This window comes from Ovis aries, chromosome 5, assembly GCF_016772045.2.
Source record: "Ovis aries strain OAR_USU_Benz2616 breed Rambouillet chromosome 5, ARS-UI_Ramb_v3.0, whole genome shotgun sequence".
Classification (NCBI taxonomy): Eukaryota; Metazoa; Chordata; class Mammalia; order Artiodactyla; family Bovidae; genus Ovis; species Ovis aries.
The window spans coordinates 87,778,404-87,797,057 of NC_056058.1; the positions used below are offsets into that span (position 1 = coordinate 87,778,404).

An 18,654-nucleotide genomic window follows, 5' to 3' on the forward strand; every position below is an offset into this window, starting at 1 on the left:
GTGTTATTTTGTAAATACAGTTTAGACTAAAAAACATCTCTCTGGATTGAAACCTCTGAGTTTGTTTATGAAGCTCTCTCCCTTATTTTCCATGAGGGCAAATAATTCATTTAGAAAATACAAGCACCTAGATACTTAGTGAAAACAGATGGTATCCCATAAGTAGGTACAGAATAGAAATCACACAAAGAATCTCTCCCCACCTTTTTTTTAGGTTAATACTGAATCTCAGTGGGAAGACTAGAACTAATTAGAGCTGTTTTCAGCGAGACTTCAATTTCAAGAAAATTATTTTTGACTTTTGCTTTTGAGTTCTACGAAGAATTAAAAATTGTACAGTGTTATGGGTGGCAAAAATTCTTTCAACCTCTTTTCATAATTTGAGAAATTGTTATTGATTGTTTTGGAAGATGGAGGGGTGCCATCTAATGGTGGTTCAAGAGACCTTTAGATACAGGACCCCTGTATTTCAAAGGAGCAAAAAGACAAGTGTGTCTTATCTCTTGACAGAAGACCTTTCAAATTTAGTGGCTGCAGGAACATATCTTGACTTAATTTACTCCTTTTGCATTTGCCTCAAAGGATTTAGTGTAGTGAATCTTTCATTTTGTGTTTTGCCAAAGTGGAGTTGAAAGAGTGCAGATGAAACCCATAATCTTGTAGCACTCTACATAGCTCTAGAATTGAAGCATTTCTACAACGTTCATCCTTTTTCCTCAGTGGGCATTTGTAATCCAGATATGAGCCGCTTGATCAGTTTTTAGGATACACTTATTTGGTGACTTACAAAAATGAGAGTACATGAGCTCATGGAAAATGAAGAAACATTACATAGAAGATAGATTCCAGAATAAATAAGAAAGCAACTTGGAGGTAACAAAGTCTATAAAGAGAATATTGTTGTTGGTATTTAGTCACTTAATCATGTCCAGCTCTTCTGTGACTTCATGGACTGTAGCTTGCCAGGCTCCTCTCTCCATGGAATTCTCCAGGCAAGAATACTGGAGTAGGTTGTCATTTCCTCTTCCAGGGAATCTTCCTGACACAGGATCAAACTCATGTCTCTTGCATTGCCAGCGGATTCTTTTACCGCTGAGCCACGGGAAGTCCCCATAATGAGAACAGAAAATTTTAAAAATAAGTATTTTCTGAGAAGTAAAAGACGGTTTAATGGATTAAGGGAAAAAGAACAGGCTACAACTATTTCCTAGAAATTGAAAACACAATGGCATAAACAAAAAAAATTAGAAGAATTGAAATTTTATTGTGAATTAAATTTTCTGAAATAGGGCAAAAATCAAAGGTTAGAAATTAGAGATAAAGAGTAGAAAATTAGAGGGCTAGTCTGAGAAAACCAGTGTTAAAGAGTTTCAGGATGAAAGAACAGTGAAAATGGAAGGTGAAAAAGTCATTGTGAAATAATATAAGAAAAATTTCTGATACTCTAAAGATGAATATATGAGTGAAAAGGACTGACTGAGTGTTTAGCCAAATGGACAAAAATAATCACATTCCAAGAAAAATCTTGTGCAATCCTATGCTTTGGACAGAGAGAACATTCTGGGGCGGCGGGGGGGTGGGGTCTGGGGTTAACACAAATAAGCAAACACATATAATACTTTGGAATCAAAATGATTTTAAATTTCTTAACAGCAACATTGGAAGTCTGAAAACAGTGGAGCAAAGCTTTCAAATAATGAAAGAAAACTATTTTTACCAAAAATTCTATACCCAATGAAAATATTATTTAATTGGAAAATTAATATTACAGTAATTTCTGATATGCAAGACCTAAAACATTTAAATTCACATACACTTTTTTGGGAAGTTACTGGAGGATGTTCTCCATCAGAAAAAGGGATAAACCAAGGAAACCATAAAAGGAAAATGTGGGAATCAGTAAACAGGAGATCAAATGGGGAACAATAAAAAGCAATCCCAGGATGAAGTAAAGGGGATCTCATGATGACTCTTGTGTTCCAGGTATAGAGGTCATGCTCAATGTAGATCTTCAGGAATGTAGGTTTGATAATTTGAGATCTAGTAAATTTCAAGTTTCCGTAGTTGTGTCTACCCTTCCCTAGAGGGTGAATTGGTAGATACAGTGAAAGGCAGTGGGAACCATCATTTTATGGATGAGAGCTATAAAGTTGACAGTGTGTTGTTGAGACAGTAAATATTTTCCCACGGTGGATGTCTACCTCAAAGCCTAGTATTTACCTGTTTATGTCTTGAAAAAATGTGTTGATTCCTGTAGTCTCTGTGTAGAAGAAAACAGAATTTGTTGCATGAATTTTCTCCTGTAGACATAACATATTAATATATGTATAGATTCTCTCATGAGAGACAGATAAGGTCATTAACCGTAATGGACTATATATAGAAGAAACATATGGCTGGTGGGGGTTGGTATGAGATAAACATTTTATTGTTTACTTTTTTGTTCCTTTTTAATATGGTATCACGTATATGTCATTTACAGGTGAATAAAATTATTTTCCTTAAAGTTGTAAATTATATATATATAAAGATAAGAAACATTTATAGTCTGAAAAACTATGAGACTATTCCTTTTATCATTTAAAAGTATTCAGCATTTCCTCAATTTATAACATTAGATTATTTGATTTTGAAAGATGCACATTTAAATTCTGTTTTAATATGGAAGAAGGAAACAGCCAATTTTTTGTAGTACTTGCCAAATACCAATAACACAGATTAAGAATTCTTAGAGTCTGAATAATTGATGATGTGAATGATGAAACCTCTGTTGTTCCACAGAAGTAATTCTATAGTTTGAGAATGCCCTTTAGTAAATGTAATAGAATTCAAGTAATTCTAAACTTGAAAACCTTGCTCCATCAGGATCATATTTTCAGTATGAATTACCTGGTGGTCCCACTGTGGGAAGATGCTTGCTATGGCGTGGACAAGACAACAGCTGAAGCTGAAAAATCAATGTAACCCTTCAGTTCTGCACTAGTAATGTGTATCTTTTTCCCTCATCCTGTCACTCACAGAGGTTGTACAGTTTTTATTGTGAAACTTAAAGAGACCAAGTTAACATTCAGATTGATGAAAGGTTATGTATGAAAGTTGATTGCTTCAAAATTGGCAAATCATTTGAATTCTCCTGTTTTTCTTTACATTGTTATCTGTTGGGTCCTGATTTTTATTTTATGTATTTTTTTTTTTTGGTTTTATTTCCACAGACTTATTGAAACTTAAACTAGAAGACCATTCCAATTTATTTAGAATATAGTATACTTGGTACCTTTTCTATGGTACCCATTAATAAGAGACAAGATTAGAGGAAGGTAATATCCTAGATAACAGAATTCAGAATTCTGTGATTATTAGAGCATATCATGTTGGCAGGTATTGTTTTATAAATGAAACTTGGTTTGTTTATGTGCTAAGTAATGCGAGTGAAAAGGCTTCCCCGGTGGCTCAGTGGTAAAGAATCTGCCTGCCAGTGTAGGAAAAGCAGAGGGTACCAGTTCGATCCCTGGTTCAAAAGGATCCCCTGGAGAAGGAAATGGCAACCTACTTGGTAATCTTGCCTGGAATACCCTGTGGACCGAGGGTCCTGGTGGGCTACAGTCCATGGGGTTGCAGAGAGTTGGGCATGACTTAAATGACTGAGCACAGCACCATGCAAATGAAGAAGGAAATTAGCAAATACCAGATTTTCAGAAGGGAACAAAGAGCTAGACATCCAGGAAGAAAGGAAGAGAAAGGAATTAATGCCTGACTAATGAAGGAAGGTTATGAGCAACCTAGACAGCATGTTAAAAAGCAGAGACATTACTTTGTCAACAAAGGTCTGTCAGTCAAGGCTATGGTTTTTCCAGTGGTCATGTATGGATGTGAGAGCTGGATTATAAAGAAAGCTGAGCACCGAAGTGATGCTTTTGAAGTGTGGTATTGGAGAAGACTCTTGAGAGTCCCTTGGACTACAAGGAGATCCAACCAGTCCATCCTAAAGGAGATCAGTCCTGGGTGTTCTTTGGAAGAACTGATGTTGAAGCTGAAACTCCAATACTTTGGCCACCTGATGCAAGAGCTGACTCCTTGGAAAAGACCCTGATGCTGGGAAAGATTGAGGGCAGGAGGAGAAGGGGACAACAGAGGATGAGATGGTTGGATGGCATCACTGACTCGATGGACATGGATTTGGATGGACTCCGGGAGTTGGTGATGGACAGGGAGGCCTGGCATGCTGCAGTTCATGGGGTCGCAAAGAGTCAGATACAACTGAGTGACTGAACTGAACTGAACTGAATTTGAGGAATAATGATATTGGAATTCCTTAGGACAATTAGAAGCATGTTAACTTTTTCAGTACACTGAATCAGTGTGGTATATGCCTATCTTAATTTGCTCTATTGTGAAGACATTTTTGGTTTGTCTGTTTGTTGTAAATTTCCTCACTAGTAATTGTCCATTTCAGAGTGGAGGGGAAAATATTATAGATGGTGGTAATAATTGTATGGGGGCCTCCCTGGTGCTTCAGCCTGGGAGAATTTGCCTGTCAGTACAGAAGACACGAGTTCAATCCCTGGGTCAGGAAAACCCCCTGGAGAAGGAAATGGCAACCCACTCCAGTATTCTTGCTTAGGGAATCCCCTGGACAGAGGAGCCTGGTGGGCTTCAGTCCATGGGATAACCAAGAGTTGGACATGACTTACCAACTAAACAGCAACAATCACATGAAAACAGGGAAGATTGCTGGTGTGGTGTCCTTTCACAGATGTTTATGAAATTCTATGGCTGTTGAGTAGGAGAGTGGAAGAGGAGGGATCTTCCACTTGGCATATCCAAACATGAGTTTACAGTGTCTTAGGTTTGAATTTAATGGATGAATATTTATGCTGAAAGTGACTGAGTATCTAAACCAAACTGGCTGTAGTAGAAAATGTATTTTATTGCCTTAGCCACTGAAAAGGCCATGGTAGAACTGGCTTCAGGAACTTGAACTTGAGTTTCAAGACTTGGCACTTCTCCACCTCTTGGATCTGTGTTTAGCTGTGTTGCTTTAGTTTCAGACTTCAGAGAAAGCTGCTCCCAATCAACATGATCCTGAATCTAACAGTAGATGGAATCTGCATCTTTATGCTTAAGCAAAAGTCTCAGAATTGTGTCTTAAAAAATATTTTTTTTAGATTTTATATTGGAACTATAGTTGATTTACAATGCTGTGTTCGTTTCAGAAATACAGTATAGTAATTCAGTTATACATATACATATATCTATTCTTTTTCAAGTTCTTTTCTCACTTAAGTTTTTACAGAATATAAAGCAGAGTTCACTATGCTATAAAGTAGGTCCGTATTCGTTATCTATTTTATGTGTAATAGTGTGTATATGTTAATCCCCCACTGTTTCTCTTTGATAACCGTAAGTTTGTTTTCTAAGTCTGTGAGTCTGTTTTTGATTTGTTAATAAGTTCATTGTATCATTTTTTAAAACTTCCACATATAAGTGATATCATATTTGTCTTTGTCTGACTTACTCCATGTAGTATGATAATCTCCAGGTCTGTCCATGTTGGGGCAAATGGCATTATTTCATCAGAATTGTCTTGTTGACTTTCACTGGCCTGATCTAAATCTGTGCCCCTCCCTGTGAGTAGTATCAGGAGCCAGGGGCCCTCTCTTGAGGGTCTTTGTGTCCTCAGTGATTAGCACAGGTGTTACACAGCATATAGTAGGTGCTCAGTGTGCAGATGTTAGGTGAAACTGTAACCTGCTCTTCTGAAAGCAACCAGTTTGCATTGTTAGAGCTGTTCTAATATAGTCCTGATTTTAATTTTGAAGGATTTTTGGTAGGATTAGGTGACTTGTTGGATAGCCTGAATGAAAAGTGAAAGTCAAAGTTGCTCAGTTGGGTCCAGCTCTTAGCAACCTCATGGACTATACAGTCTATGGAATTCTCCAGGTCAGAATACTGGAGTGGGTAGCCTTTCCCTTCTCCAGGGGATCTTCCCAACCCAGGGATCGAACCCAGGTCTCCCGCATTGCAGGTGGACTCTTTACCAACTGAGCTATCAGGGAAGCCACATGGATAGGCTGAATATAATTACTAAAATCCAAGAACCTGAGATTTTATATCTGCATATTATCTGGACTCTGTCCAAACTTCATAGTATAATTTGGGATAGATGTAAGAAAGTAACCTAAATATGAGTATTGTTTAAACACAGTAACAGATTAAGAGATAAGAGATCCCCTACTGACAGGAAAAATTTGCCTTTTTTTTTTTTTTCCTGCATCATGCTACTGAGGAGTGGGAGTCATGAGGGTAACGTAGATGATAGTTGGAAATGAGAGGATTTGAATTTTGGAATATCATGACATTACAATTCAAAGGAATGAGTCAGTAAAACTAAAATTACTCTTTCACAGTTGTGACAGAATATGAAATAGGCACATAATGATCTTTAAACGTATGTTTAAAATTCATTTTATAGAGACGTTTAAAATAGGTGGTCTGTTGTGTTGTGTAAAATATTCATTAAATCTAATAAGAGAAAAAGTGACCTGAAATAGATGTAAGACTTGTATATTGTGTCAGTTACTAATGCCTAGTCTTCTGAGTTTAATAAAGGGAATTTCAACGACAAGATTTTTAATAAGATAGAGGAAAAAGTACCTAGTTTACCCTAAAAAAGAAACTGTTCAGCACTTGTGTAATTATGTCTGTCTTCTGATGGGAACTTCACTTTCGAAGCTTTTTCTACATCGTCTTAACTTCCATTGAATGCCAGCTTTGCCTCAAAAACGTTTCTTACAAGTTGAAAAGATGAAAGCAGAAGCGATTCAATTATCAGTGATGTCACAGAATTTGAGGCATTTCCAATCATGTTTTGTTTGTCCATTTTGCATAATCTCAAAACTCACTGATGTGTGCCAATCCAAAATGAATTTATTGACTTAACCACAGCATCTAATTGCCTGGGAGACTGGAAGAATGCATCATTTGAGCTCATTGGCCCTGGCATTAAAAGATGTTGTTAAATATTTCAAATAGTCAAGAGAATCATAGTTTCAGTTAAATAAATGTTCTGTTTGTCAGAAAAATAAGGTGCAAACTTTTAGGAGACTCATAATTATACAGTTTTATGAAAATCAGTCCTGAATATTCATTGGAAGGACTGATGCTGAAGCTGAAGCTCCAATACTTTGGCCACCTGATTTGAAGAGCTGACTCATCAGAAAAGACCCTGATGCTGGGAAAGATTGAAGGCAGGAGGAGAAGGGGATGACAGAGGATGACATGGTTGGGTGGCAACACTGACTCAATGGACATGAGTTTGAGCAAACTCCAGGAGTTGTTGACGGACAGGGAAGCTTGGTGTGCTGCAGTCCATGGGGTCGCAGTTGGACATGACTGAGTGACTGAACTTAACTGATGGTGGTTTTGGTTATTGTGTATAAGTTTAAAATAATAGAATGCTTAGAAATGTGTAGCATAAATGACTTACCATATTATTGAAGACAGAGATGTGTGGTTTGTAGGAATAACAGATAGTAGACAGTCTCATGGAGAAGGCAATGGCACCCCACTCCAGTACTCTTGCCTGGAAAATCCCATGGATGGAGGAGCCTGGAAGGCTGCAGTCCATGGGGTCGCTGAGTGTCGGATACGACTGAGCGACTTCACTTTCACTTTCATGCATTGGAGAAGGAAATGGCAGCCCGCTCCAGTATTCTTGCCTGGAGAATCCCAGGGATGGGAGACCCTGGTGGGCTGCTGTCTATGGGGTCGCACAGAGTCGGACATGACAGAAGTGACTTAGCAGTAGCAGCAGCAGACAGTCTCATGTGGTTATGGGTAGGGAGTCTGGAGGTGAACTCCTGGGTTCAAATCTTGCCAGTCACTTACGTAGCTAAGGGACACTGTGTGTGTTAACTAATATCTGTGCCTTAGTTCCCTGAGCTATGAAATGGGGTTAATGATACTGACACCTTTTCATACTGTTCATGGGATTCTCAAGGCAAGAATACTGAAGTGGTTTGCCATTCCCTTCTCCAGTGGAATCAAGATTGGAATCAAGATTGCCGTGAGAAATATCAATAACTTCAGATATGCAGATGACACCACCCTTATGGCAGAAAGTGAAGAGGAACTCAAAAGCCTGTTTCTGAAAGTGAAAGAGGAGAGTGAAAAAGTTGGCTTAAAGCTCAACATTCAGAAAACGAAGATCATGGCATCTGGTCCCATCACTTCATGGGAAATAGATGGGGAAACAGTGGAAACAGTCGCAGACTTTATTTTGGGGGGCTCCAAAATCACTGCAGATGGTAACTGCAGCCATGAAATTATAAGACGCTTACTCCTTGGAAGAAAAGTTATGACCAACCTAGACAGCATATTCAAAAGCAGAGACATTACTTTGTCGACTAAGGTCCGTCTAGTCAAGGTTATGGTTTTTCCTGTGGTCATGTGTGGATGTGAGAGTTGGACTATGAAGGAAGCTGAGTGCGGAAGAATGGATGCGTTTGAACTGTGGTGTTGGAGAAGACTCTTGAGAGTCCCTTGGACTGCAAGGAGATCCAACCAATCCATTCTGAAGGAGATCAGCCCTGGGATTTCTTTGGAAGGAATGATGCTAAAGCTGAAACTCCAGTACTTTGGCCACCTCATGCGAAGAGTTGACTCATTGGAAAGACTGTGATGCTGGGAGGGATTGGGGGTAGGAGGAGAAGGGGACGACCAAGGATGAGATGGCTGGATGGCATCATGGACTCGATGGACGTGAGTCTGAGTGAACTCCGGGAGATGGTGATTGACAGGGAGGCCTGGTGTGCTGCGATTCATAGGGTCGCAAAGAATTGGACACGACTGAGCGACTGAACTGAACTGAATACTGACACCTTCACAGAGATGTTGTAAAGATTTAAATGTGTTATTGTGTATAAAGTACCTAGAACAACACTATATAAGCATTTGCTGTTGTGATTACTTTCTATAAGTCTTAAACTTTTTCTTCAGGATATATGGAATCTTAAAATGCTATATCACATGCTTCCCTTGAGGTCTAGTGGTTAAGACTTTGTTTTCCAGTGAAGGGAGTGCAGGTTCAATCCCTGGTTGTGGAGCTCAGATCCCAGGTGCCTCGCAACCAAAAAAAAAAAAAAAAAGCATAAAACAGAAGCCATGTTGTAACAAATTAATAAAGACTTAAAAAATGTCCCACATAAAAAAAATCTTGAAAACTCTGTTTAATAACATGTAAAAAAAAATATCGAAAGTCTGCAGTAAGTTTGAGTGGCTTGCATTGAAAAATTCAGTAATTAACTTAAAGCTACAAATGTGGTTTATTTTGTGTCTCCTCTAAGACACATCCCTCACACTTCCTCATACTTTTGGATAGTGCATTTCAAAGTGTGTCCTAAGGGTCAACTATATTGGAATCAATGGGGCTGACTGGTAAGTGCAGACTCCAGAGCCCCCCCTTGAACTAAGTGGATTAGAATTTCTGGGTTTGCAAATCAGCATTTTTCCAAAGGTAGGCTTCGATTGTTGCGCGTGACAGACTTTGAGAATGTGTGTTCCTGCAGGTTAGTCACCCTTCTCACGCTGTGACTCCGTCTCACTCTTTTTCACTTAGAACTGCAGGTGTCGTCTTATTTCTCTAAGCTCAAGGTTCTATCACATCTCATGTTCAAGCAATTGCGTTTTCTTTCAAAAGCACAACAGACCAAAGTTGTCTTTTTCTTCCACATCCAGGGCCTGGGTTGCTACGTCCACACCCCCTCCACTCAGCATTCTCTTTCTTGTCCCTAGTTTATTTCTTTCCCACTGTTTGTCATAAGTGAGATGTAGAATTATTCTGGCTTTAGAATTCCACAAGAGATCTTCACTTGCCTCTGGTTGAGCCCAGCATGCCCAGTTTCCTGCCTCACGGAGGCTTTCCTGTCCTCCTCTTTCCTCTTCTTCCTTCTCTCTCAGTGCACACTCCTGGCTTAGAAGTTGGGGAAGAGGCTGCAGCTGATGAGGAAGAGCTATCTACTATCTTATTTCTTCTCCAAGTCTCTTAGCCCCATGGCGGGCTTTCTAAGAGAGAAGGCACAGGTGTTAAACATGTCTGGAATGTCTGTGCCTGTTGGTCTGTTGGAGGAAGGGGGACCCCTTCCAGGGCCCGAAACTGGGCTCTTGTCTAACACTCAGAAATGAACTGTCCGAGGAGACATATGTGCTGACAAAGCGAGAGATTGGATTGGGAAAGGGCACCCTGGTGGAGAGCAGCAGGGTAAGGGAACCCAGAGAACTGCTCTGCCGCGTGGCTTGCCGTCTCGGGTTTTATGGTGATGGGATTGGTTTCCGGGTGGTCTTTGGCCAATCATTCTAATTCAGAGTTTTTCCTGGTGGTGCACGCATCGCTCAGCCAAGATGGATGCTAGCGAGAGGGATTCTGGAAAGTGGACGGACACGCAGTGTCTCCTCTCGACCTTTCCCGGAACTCTTCCGGTTGGTGGTGGCTTATTAGTTCCGTATTCCTTACTGGGATCTCCTGTCGTAAAACAGCCCGTGCGCATGGTTACTAAAGGGCCTGGCCAGGGTGGGCGGGTTCAGTCAATGTGCTTCCCCAGGTCTACATCTCTTTCCTGGACTCTTATCTGAACTCTGCATCCCTGTCTACGGATTTTGCAGCCTCACACATGTGAGACATTAGTCAATCCCAGACTGCCTTGTTTGAATATATTCCACTGAGCAGTTTGCCTTTTAACCCTAAAGTACATTAAGAACATGTGTATCTGGTGGTTCCTAAATATGAAGCCTTGTATAGCCATGTGGCAAAGGCAGCTACATGAAAATTTTATTACTTCTTGACCAAGGTAAAGATTAATAGGAAGCATTTTGGTTCATAGAGTACGTAATGCAACTTTTTTAAAAGCCATGAACTTGTTATGTTCGGGTGGCTGCTCACATAATCCTTTGGAATCTTAATGATCCGTGAGATAAATTGCTCACATTTTTAGAGATACATCTACATCACAAAACAGCAGCTCTTTCAAGAGGCCCCTGCGCTGTTGTGCCTTTGAAAACACTTGAATCACACAGAGCTGAAAGTAGGAACAATATTGGCGTCTCATAAACACACACATTGTATGAAGAAGAAAACAATAAAGGTTATGGAAAAGAAAGTAAAAGCTTTGCCAAACTTGCTTAGTTTTAAAGGAGCATGGGCATTTTTTAAGAAGTGATATTAGTATTTTAGCTAGTACAGTGGGAGAAATTTAAGTTGTGGAAATTTAGGTGTTCTTTCAAAGGTTTAGCATTTCCTTGCAATAACTGAAAAATGCTTTTAAAAAGCATTCTCAAGACAAAACTATGGGAAAAGGAGATAGGACCAAGAAATAAACTTTGGCTCTCACTCACTGCCTTTTGTGACCGTTCAAAGAGTTTTGCTCATATGGATACTTGTATAATTGTCAAATAGAGAATATCACATTAAGATGATCAGTCCTTTTGATAATTTTAGTTTTTGCTTGTCTTTTACAGTTTGTTTTGGGGGAAGATGGGCTTTAATTCAGTTCACATGTTGCTGCCTAGGTTTTTCTTAGAATAAATTGGAGGGACATGTAATAAACTAAATTTGACAAATACATGTAAGGCAAGTTATTACTATTATGTTAATATCCAAGTTAAAGAAATAAAAGTACTTATGTATAGTAAACAGTACCACAGAAGAGGATTGTCATTTTTGACTTCTTTCTGTGACCACATATTTAAATTGGATAGCTTAATATTTGATACATTTTTTATGTCTTAGTTGCTTACTAACTCTTCATTCTGTGTTTATATCTGTAGACAATGCACCCTAATGAAAATATATTGGATACATTTTGTGAACAAAATCTTTTTCTTGTTTTTCTCTATAGGGATGCCCTCTGCATCTTTATTAGTAAATCTTCTTTCAGCTTTATTCATCCCTTTTGTGTTTGGAGAAACAGAGATCAGGTTTGCCGGACAAACAGAATTCGTAGTTAATGAAACAAGTACAACAGTTATTCGTCTTGTCGTTGAAAGGATAGGAGACCCAGCAAATGTTACTGCGATTGTATCGGTAAGAGATGACAGTAGTTCTGTTTTTACAGAAATGGATAGGAAATGTCTTAGTGATCAGAATGTCTTTAACTGTTTGAGATTCTGAGTAGTTCTATTATGATAAATGATTTACAGATAAACTGTTCATTCTTTTTATATGTCTTGGAGGTTTATAGAGTGATCTAAGGTAGCATGTGTATTTGACAGTAATAGTATTTTTAAAATATAGACTGATTATTTTAAAATGCTTATTTTAAAACAAATATAGACTAAAAAATATCAAGTATTCTAGTTATCTCTGCTTGGATTTATTGCTTAGAATCAGGTGACTTAGAGAAAAATATATGACATTTTAAATGTAGAGGAATGGCAATTAAAAAAACCTTTATGTTAGAGAGCTCCTCTTTTGGGAGAAACTAAGTACAATAAGTAGAAGTGAGAAGTAGAAATTTGATAGAATATTGCTCTATCTTGCACACAGTTTAGTTAATAGATGGGTTGTATGTACACGTATCTGTGTTTGTATTTAACCAGAAAATCATGTCATATGAACACTAAGGACATTGATATATTTGAGGCCCAAACTACTTGGAAATTTTTTTTAATAAGTTTATTTAAGTGATAGGTTAAATCATCACATTGGGAAACATTGTAAAGAGAGACAAAGAAGAAAAACTAAGAATCCCAATGTTATAATTTCGTGCATTGCTTTCAGTTTTTAATTTATGACATGTTTGTATTTATTTGAATTTATTTTTAGTTTGATTATATTTGATTATTTAGTTTGATTATATATTTATATATTTTTAGTTTATTATATTTTATAGCCTTTTACATATAATTTTGGTCATATACTGATAACTTTTTTAGATCGCTCTATCATAATCACAACTTTTCTTGATGGTGGCATCATTTCCCAGTCATTTCTCAACAGTTTTTCATTGAGGTTGCTTCCAATTTTTGTTGTTGTAAATATTGCTCTGATGAAACTGTTTACACATACATACCAATTTCTGCATATTTTGGATTGTTAAATGATTTTGGGGTTATAGGACCATGATTTTCTCTTTGTATCCATTTCTTTTGATATTTAATACTTTTTGAAAGACTATGCCAACTTTTTTATTAAGGTATGAATACAAGTTTTTCAATACCCTTAACAACTTACTTGGATTTCTCAAGTGTTTAAAACTAACTTTATTTTTGTAAATAAGAACTAGACATTGACTATAATATCCCCATACATCCTTCATTTTTTATTTACACTCAATCATGATTTTTTCCTAGTAGCTAAGTTACTCATTTTGCATTCTTTGGCAGAAAAAAATCTCATTTGGATTTTCACAAGAAGTTGCTGCTTTATAATTTCATAATTATTGCTCCTTTGGGAATCTTAGCAATGCTGACATTACAGAATGAGGTCTTAAAAAGTTCTGAGGAAAAGTTTATAACGACTAATAAATTTGGTATACTGAAAATCGAGTCTTTATTGGTGCTGTGGGAGAATATAAATAAAGCTTCAAGTTGAAAGTTTTGGAAGGAATAGTTTCATTAAACCCAATTTTTTCCTGATATATTTTGGCAGGCTACTTACACATTTGGGAGAGTTTTAGCTGCAGTTGATCTTCTTGTTAGGTTTGCTGTAATCCACGTCAAATCAGTCAAGAGTGGAGAAAAATAAAATTCACATCAATGTTTTCCTATGTAATTATTACTTTTCTATGAAATTATCCCTTTACCTTCAAGAGCATAAGCAAATGTTTTTATGTAGAATCATTTGTTTTTATAATGCTTTTGAAAGGTGATTTTTATCAGTTGTTAGATATTTGTTTAGTTTTTGTACATCCTATTTATAAACTTCAGTGTCATTGGATGATTCATTTTTTTTTTCCTGTTGATTGCTGTATTTAGCATCAATTCTGCTTGTCCTAACTCTATGTTATGTAAGAACTGTCTGTGTTTTGCATTTGATAGCTGTATGGAGATGACACTGGGGACTTTTTTGACACATACGCTGCAACTTTTATACCCTTTGGAGAAACCAATAGGACAGTGTACATAGCAGTATGTGATGACGATTTTCCAGAGCCGGATGAAACTTTCATTTTTCACTTAACTTTACAGGTGAGTCCTTTTTTCCCCCCCTGTTAAAGCTTAAGCTTATAAAAATCTTACAACGCTTAAAAATCAGTTTCTCTAGAGATAAGCCAGTTTAAGTGCTTGATGGTGGTTTTCATAGAAGCCAGAACTGACAATCTTGTTGGCAATTCCATGGTCTGGTTATTCCTCAGACAATCTTGTTTAGAAGATTCTGCAGCTAGTTTTTGGATTAATTCAGCTTTGTTTAGGAATTGCCGTGACAGATGCTCAGGAAAACCTTGTCTTCCCTTTGGCCCTTTTCTCTATGACCCCTCCCATGCTACCAGCTGCACAAAGAACGACCATGACTTCTGAGTTCCAAGGAGCGGGCTGCAAAAAGCAGGCCTGGAAGTGGGAGGTCCCTGTGCTTAGAATACATTTGGAGTGACCCTGGGAAAAATGCTTGACTAGCCTAAGGTTTAATCACCCTTGATGACCTGATCTGTTAGGTTGAGGCAATGATGGCTAACACTGCTCTAGTTAATTTTTCTCCAGTGGATTGAAAGTTTCATGTTTTGCTTTTGTAAAAAACTTTTCTCATAATCCTTTAACCTGCTGTTAAATATCAATAAAACTGTTGTAGCACACTCTTCCCACATTTCTTAGAAAAATTGTACTGTTTTAACTTTATTTTGACTCTACAACTGATAGAATAATTCTTTAAGTTTTAGCACCTTCTATAGTGTAAAAGAGTCATGTTTGAACTGAATTTCATACTGTCACTTAATTCTCTGTTATATTGTTACAGAAAAACCTGAAAGAACTTTTTGGCCAACTCAATATTGGTCATGAAATTTAAGTAATTATAATATGTTACCTGCCAATAATGATTTAGAATTACAACAGTTTATATTTTAACAGTGATTAATGGTTTTAAAAACTCTTTTGAAGAGTTCTTGTTTGGGACTTCACCATGTTGACTTAGTTTGAATGTATTTTCTTAGTCTGTGCCTTAAAAACATACTTGTATTTTTATTCATTTTCTGAATGATTGCTTAAAGACTGAAATGCTATTAAAATAATTGTTTTCCTCTTGTTTAATATGTTAATTTATTTTTTGGCTTTTGTTTTAGAAACCTTCAGCAAATGTGAAGCTTGGATGGCCCAGGACTATTACTGTGACAATATTATCAAATGACAATGCATTTGGGATTATTTCCTTTAATATGGTATGGTTATGATTTAATTTTTTTATTAAATTTTTGGGTAGCTTTTTATGTTACCTAGTATCATCCTGTGTAAACATCCTGTATGTGTAAATAAGATTTGCTCAACTTCATCCATATTCCACATTCTGTAGACTGTCCTTTTGGTTTATCTAAGATTACTTAGAAGTGAGGAGGCCTGTACAATCATGGTCATCTCTTGCCCTAATCTCTTTCTGCTGATCATTCCCCCTGCTTCATTTGTTCTCTAACTTGGATGTTGTCTTAGTTCAATCTGCTATAAACAGAGTAACAGTACATAGACTGGGTGGTTTAATAACAACAGAAATTTATTTCTTACAGTTACAGAGGCTGACAAGCCCAAAATCAGGGCATCAGCAGATTTGGGGTTTGGTATGAGCCCTTCTGGTTCATAGACAGTTCTCTTTTTGCTGTGTTTCCATGTGGTGGAAGGGGCAAGAGAACTCTCGGATGTCTGTTTTATAAAAATACTAGTCTCATTCATCACAGTTCTGCCCTCATGACCTACTCCCCTCCCAAAGGCCCCAGCTTCCAGTAACATCGCATTGGAGGTTAGGATTTGAACATGAATTTTGAGGAGGCATGGACATTCAGTCTATAACAGATGTTGTAACTCAGCTCCTTTTGCTTAATATCCCCAACTGCCACTTAAAAAAAGGCATTGTCTGTTAGCCTCCTCTGAAAGTTTGGAGTAACTTGAGACAAGAGAAATACATTGAAAGATCACTTAAAAAAAAAAAAAACAAAAAAACAAAACCTATAGTAAGCTAAAATTGAATAGCAGACATTATAGCTCTTAAAAATTCTATAATAATTTTTATATCTGGAGATTTTCCTATTAATTAATATTTCTTGAAGGTTAAAGCTCCATGTCATCCACCTTAGTTTTGCTCAAAAATTCATTTTTTTCCCTCCATTATCACTAAATTCGTGTGCCCCTGGTCAGTCCTATGTTCAGAGGGTTTTGTCTTTAGAAACAAACATACGAGGCAGGTCCCCTCCCTGATAAAAATCGTACTCAGCTCTGAAATAAAAACAGAATTTGTATTAAGTGGAATGATATATTGCAACTACATTTTAGTCTACAGTAAGGTTCCTGGTTTTTAGAGTCTTTTGAATATGCTACTGATTATCATTACTAAAAGATGATGTGACACTCCCCACCTTGTTATCTATATTCCAGTTTAGGTAACTCCTTCAATTGATGTATTGTATGTCATTTTCCTAGCACCTTAAATTGTCTTTGAAACAAGGTGAGCTATAGATAACATGATTTTAGAGTTGCAGTATCCTTATTAAAAAAGATATGTGGATCATGCTAATGTAGTAGACATTTTGTAACCTCCATTATTACAGCATTTACAAAAGTTAATTAATCAAATCAGTTCTTTTTGAATGATAGGAAACTATTAGTTAATTATGAACCAGGCTCCCTTAATTGCTTGATTTTTCTCCCCACTGCCTTTACACTCACTCGCAACTCATTATCCCCAACCTCATACTGGTTCGTTTAAAGATTTCTTTCTTTCTTTCTTTTGACATTATATATCTTAGCCTCAGAATGAATCCCGGTCTCTAGCGTTGGTCCCAAGTTCCCAACTGCTGTGGTCTCGTGACTGCCCGGCAGTCTCTTGCTGGGTACCTGCCCTCTGTGATTAAAATTGAACTAAGTAACTGATGAGCTTGCAGTCAGTACTTTGGTTTCCTGAAGTACCTAGTCTGACTTTGGTTTCCAGATTGGATGATGATTGTATCGATGATGAAGATGACAGTGATGGTGATAATAATTATAGTCAACCTTTGCTGGCCCTCACTGCGTGTCCTGTACTAGGATAAGCACTTAGGCGTGAATTATCTCGTTGCAACCGCATCAGAACCCTTTGAGACAGGCATTCCTTCCCCTGGTGATGGATGGGGATACTGGGACCTAGGGGTCACCTGCTGCCTTGGCTGGCCTGTACCTGGCCACTCACCTCTTCTACCCTGAGTTTCAACCGGCCATGCCAACATTTTCCAACACTTGGAGTCCTGGCTCTTTCTTCCCCTCAGTAATCATGTCCTGAAAAAAGTCATTCAGTTCAGTTCAGTCACTCAGTTGTGTCCGACTCTTTGTGACCCCATGAATTGCAGCACCCCAGGCTTCCCTGTCCACCACCAACTCCTGGAGTCCACCCAAACCCATGTCCATTGAGTCAGTGATGCCATCCAACCATCTCATCCTCTGTCGTCCCCTTCTCCTCCTGCCCCCAATCTTTCCTAACATCAGGGTCCTTTCAAATGAGTCAGTTCTTCCCAGCGGGTGGCCAAAGTATTGGAGTTTCAGCTTCAACATCAGTCCTTCCAATGCACACCCAGGACTAATCTTCTTCAGGATGGACTGGTTGGATCTCATTAGCAGCTAACCTGTTTTCAGTGGCAAGCTGACCGACGAGGAAGGAACAGTGGTTGAGAGCAAGGCTGAGCCACGGTCCCTGTGAATTGCCTGGGTCTGGAGGCACAACTCATTCCTGTGACTTCCTGGGCCCCTGGGAGCCTTTGAATTAATCACCTTTCAATTAGGTAACCTTTAATATTCCTCAGCAGAACAGCTCGTTGTTGGCAGAAGCAGGGCAAGAACCTCCATCTTTTGCCTGACTAGTTTTATGTTCGCTTTATACTATTATTTGAACCTTCTAAGCCTTATTAGCTACAGTTGATGAAGGCGAGGAGACCCCACATTCTTAAGAGCACGATGTAGATGGACTTGTCTGTGGACAATTAGGATTTCTAAGGTAATAACAGTTTGTACGAACTCCTGCCTCTGGTTGATCAGCACCTGATGGTCTTTGCTCTCCCAATAGCCTTTCTCAATCACAGTGAGTGAGCCCAGAGGCAGAAATGAATCTGTGCCTCTTACTCTCATCAGAGAAAAAGGAACCTATGGGATGGTGACTGTGACTTTTGAGGTAAGTTTACTGTGAAGTCATTTTAATGCTTAGAACTCATACCAGATCCCTGCAATTAAAAAAAATCAAGGTCCTTGGTATAATAAACATGACGCTTAATGAAAATGAAATAGAATGCTTTCATCATCTGATAAATTTCATGTTTAATATAAAACTGTTTTCCTTGCTGCTTGGAATATACTATGCTTCCACAAACACAACAGATTATTTTAGATACGGGATAATAATAAACCACAAATTAATAACAATAATTCTATAAAATTCATAGAACATTTATGACAGATCTCTTTAAGGATATAAAATTTTAAAATGCTCGTGGGTTCCTT

The 18,654-nt window shown here is 37.9% G+C and overlaps 1 protein-coding gene across 1 annotated transcript in view; it reads left to right on the forward strand.

The window, feature by feature from the left end:
* The window catches only part of ADGRV1 (adhesion G protein-coupled receptor V1), a 552,816-nt gene that overhangs the window by 17,829 nt on the left and 516,333 nt on the right, over positions 1-18,654 (forward strand). Inside the window, exons 2-5 of the mRNA XM_027970511.2 lie at positions 11,892-12,076; positions 14,032-14,181; positions 15,270-15,365; positions 18,224-18,328. Coding sequence (XP_027826312.2) covers positions 11,892-12,076; positions 14,032-14,181; positions 15,270-15,365; positions 18,224-18,328 — 536 coding nt within the window. The remainder of the gene's footprint in view (positions 1-11,891; positions 12,077-14,031; positions 14,182-15,269; positions 15,366-18,223; positions 18,329-18,654) is intronic.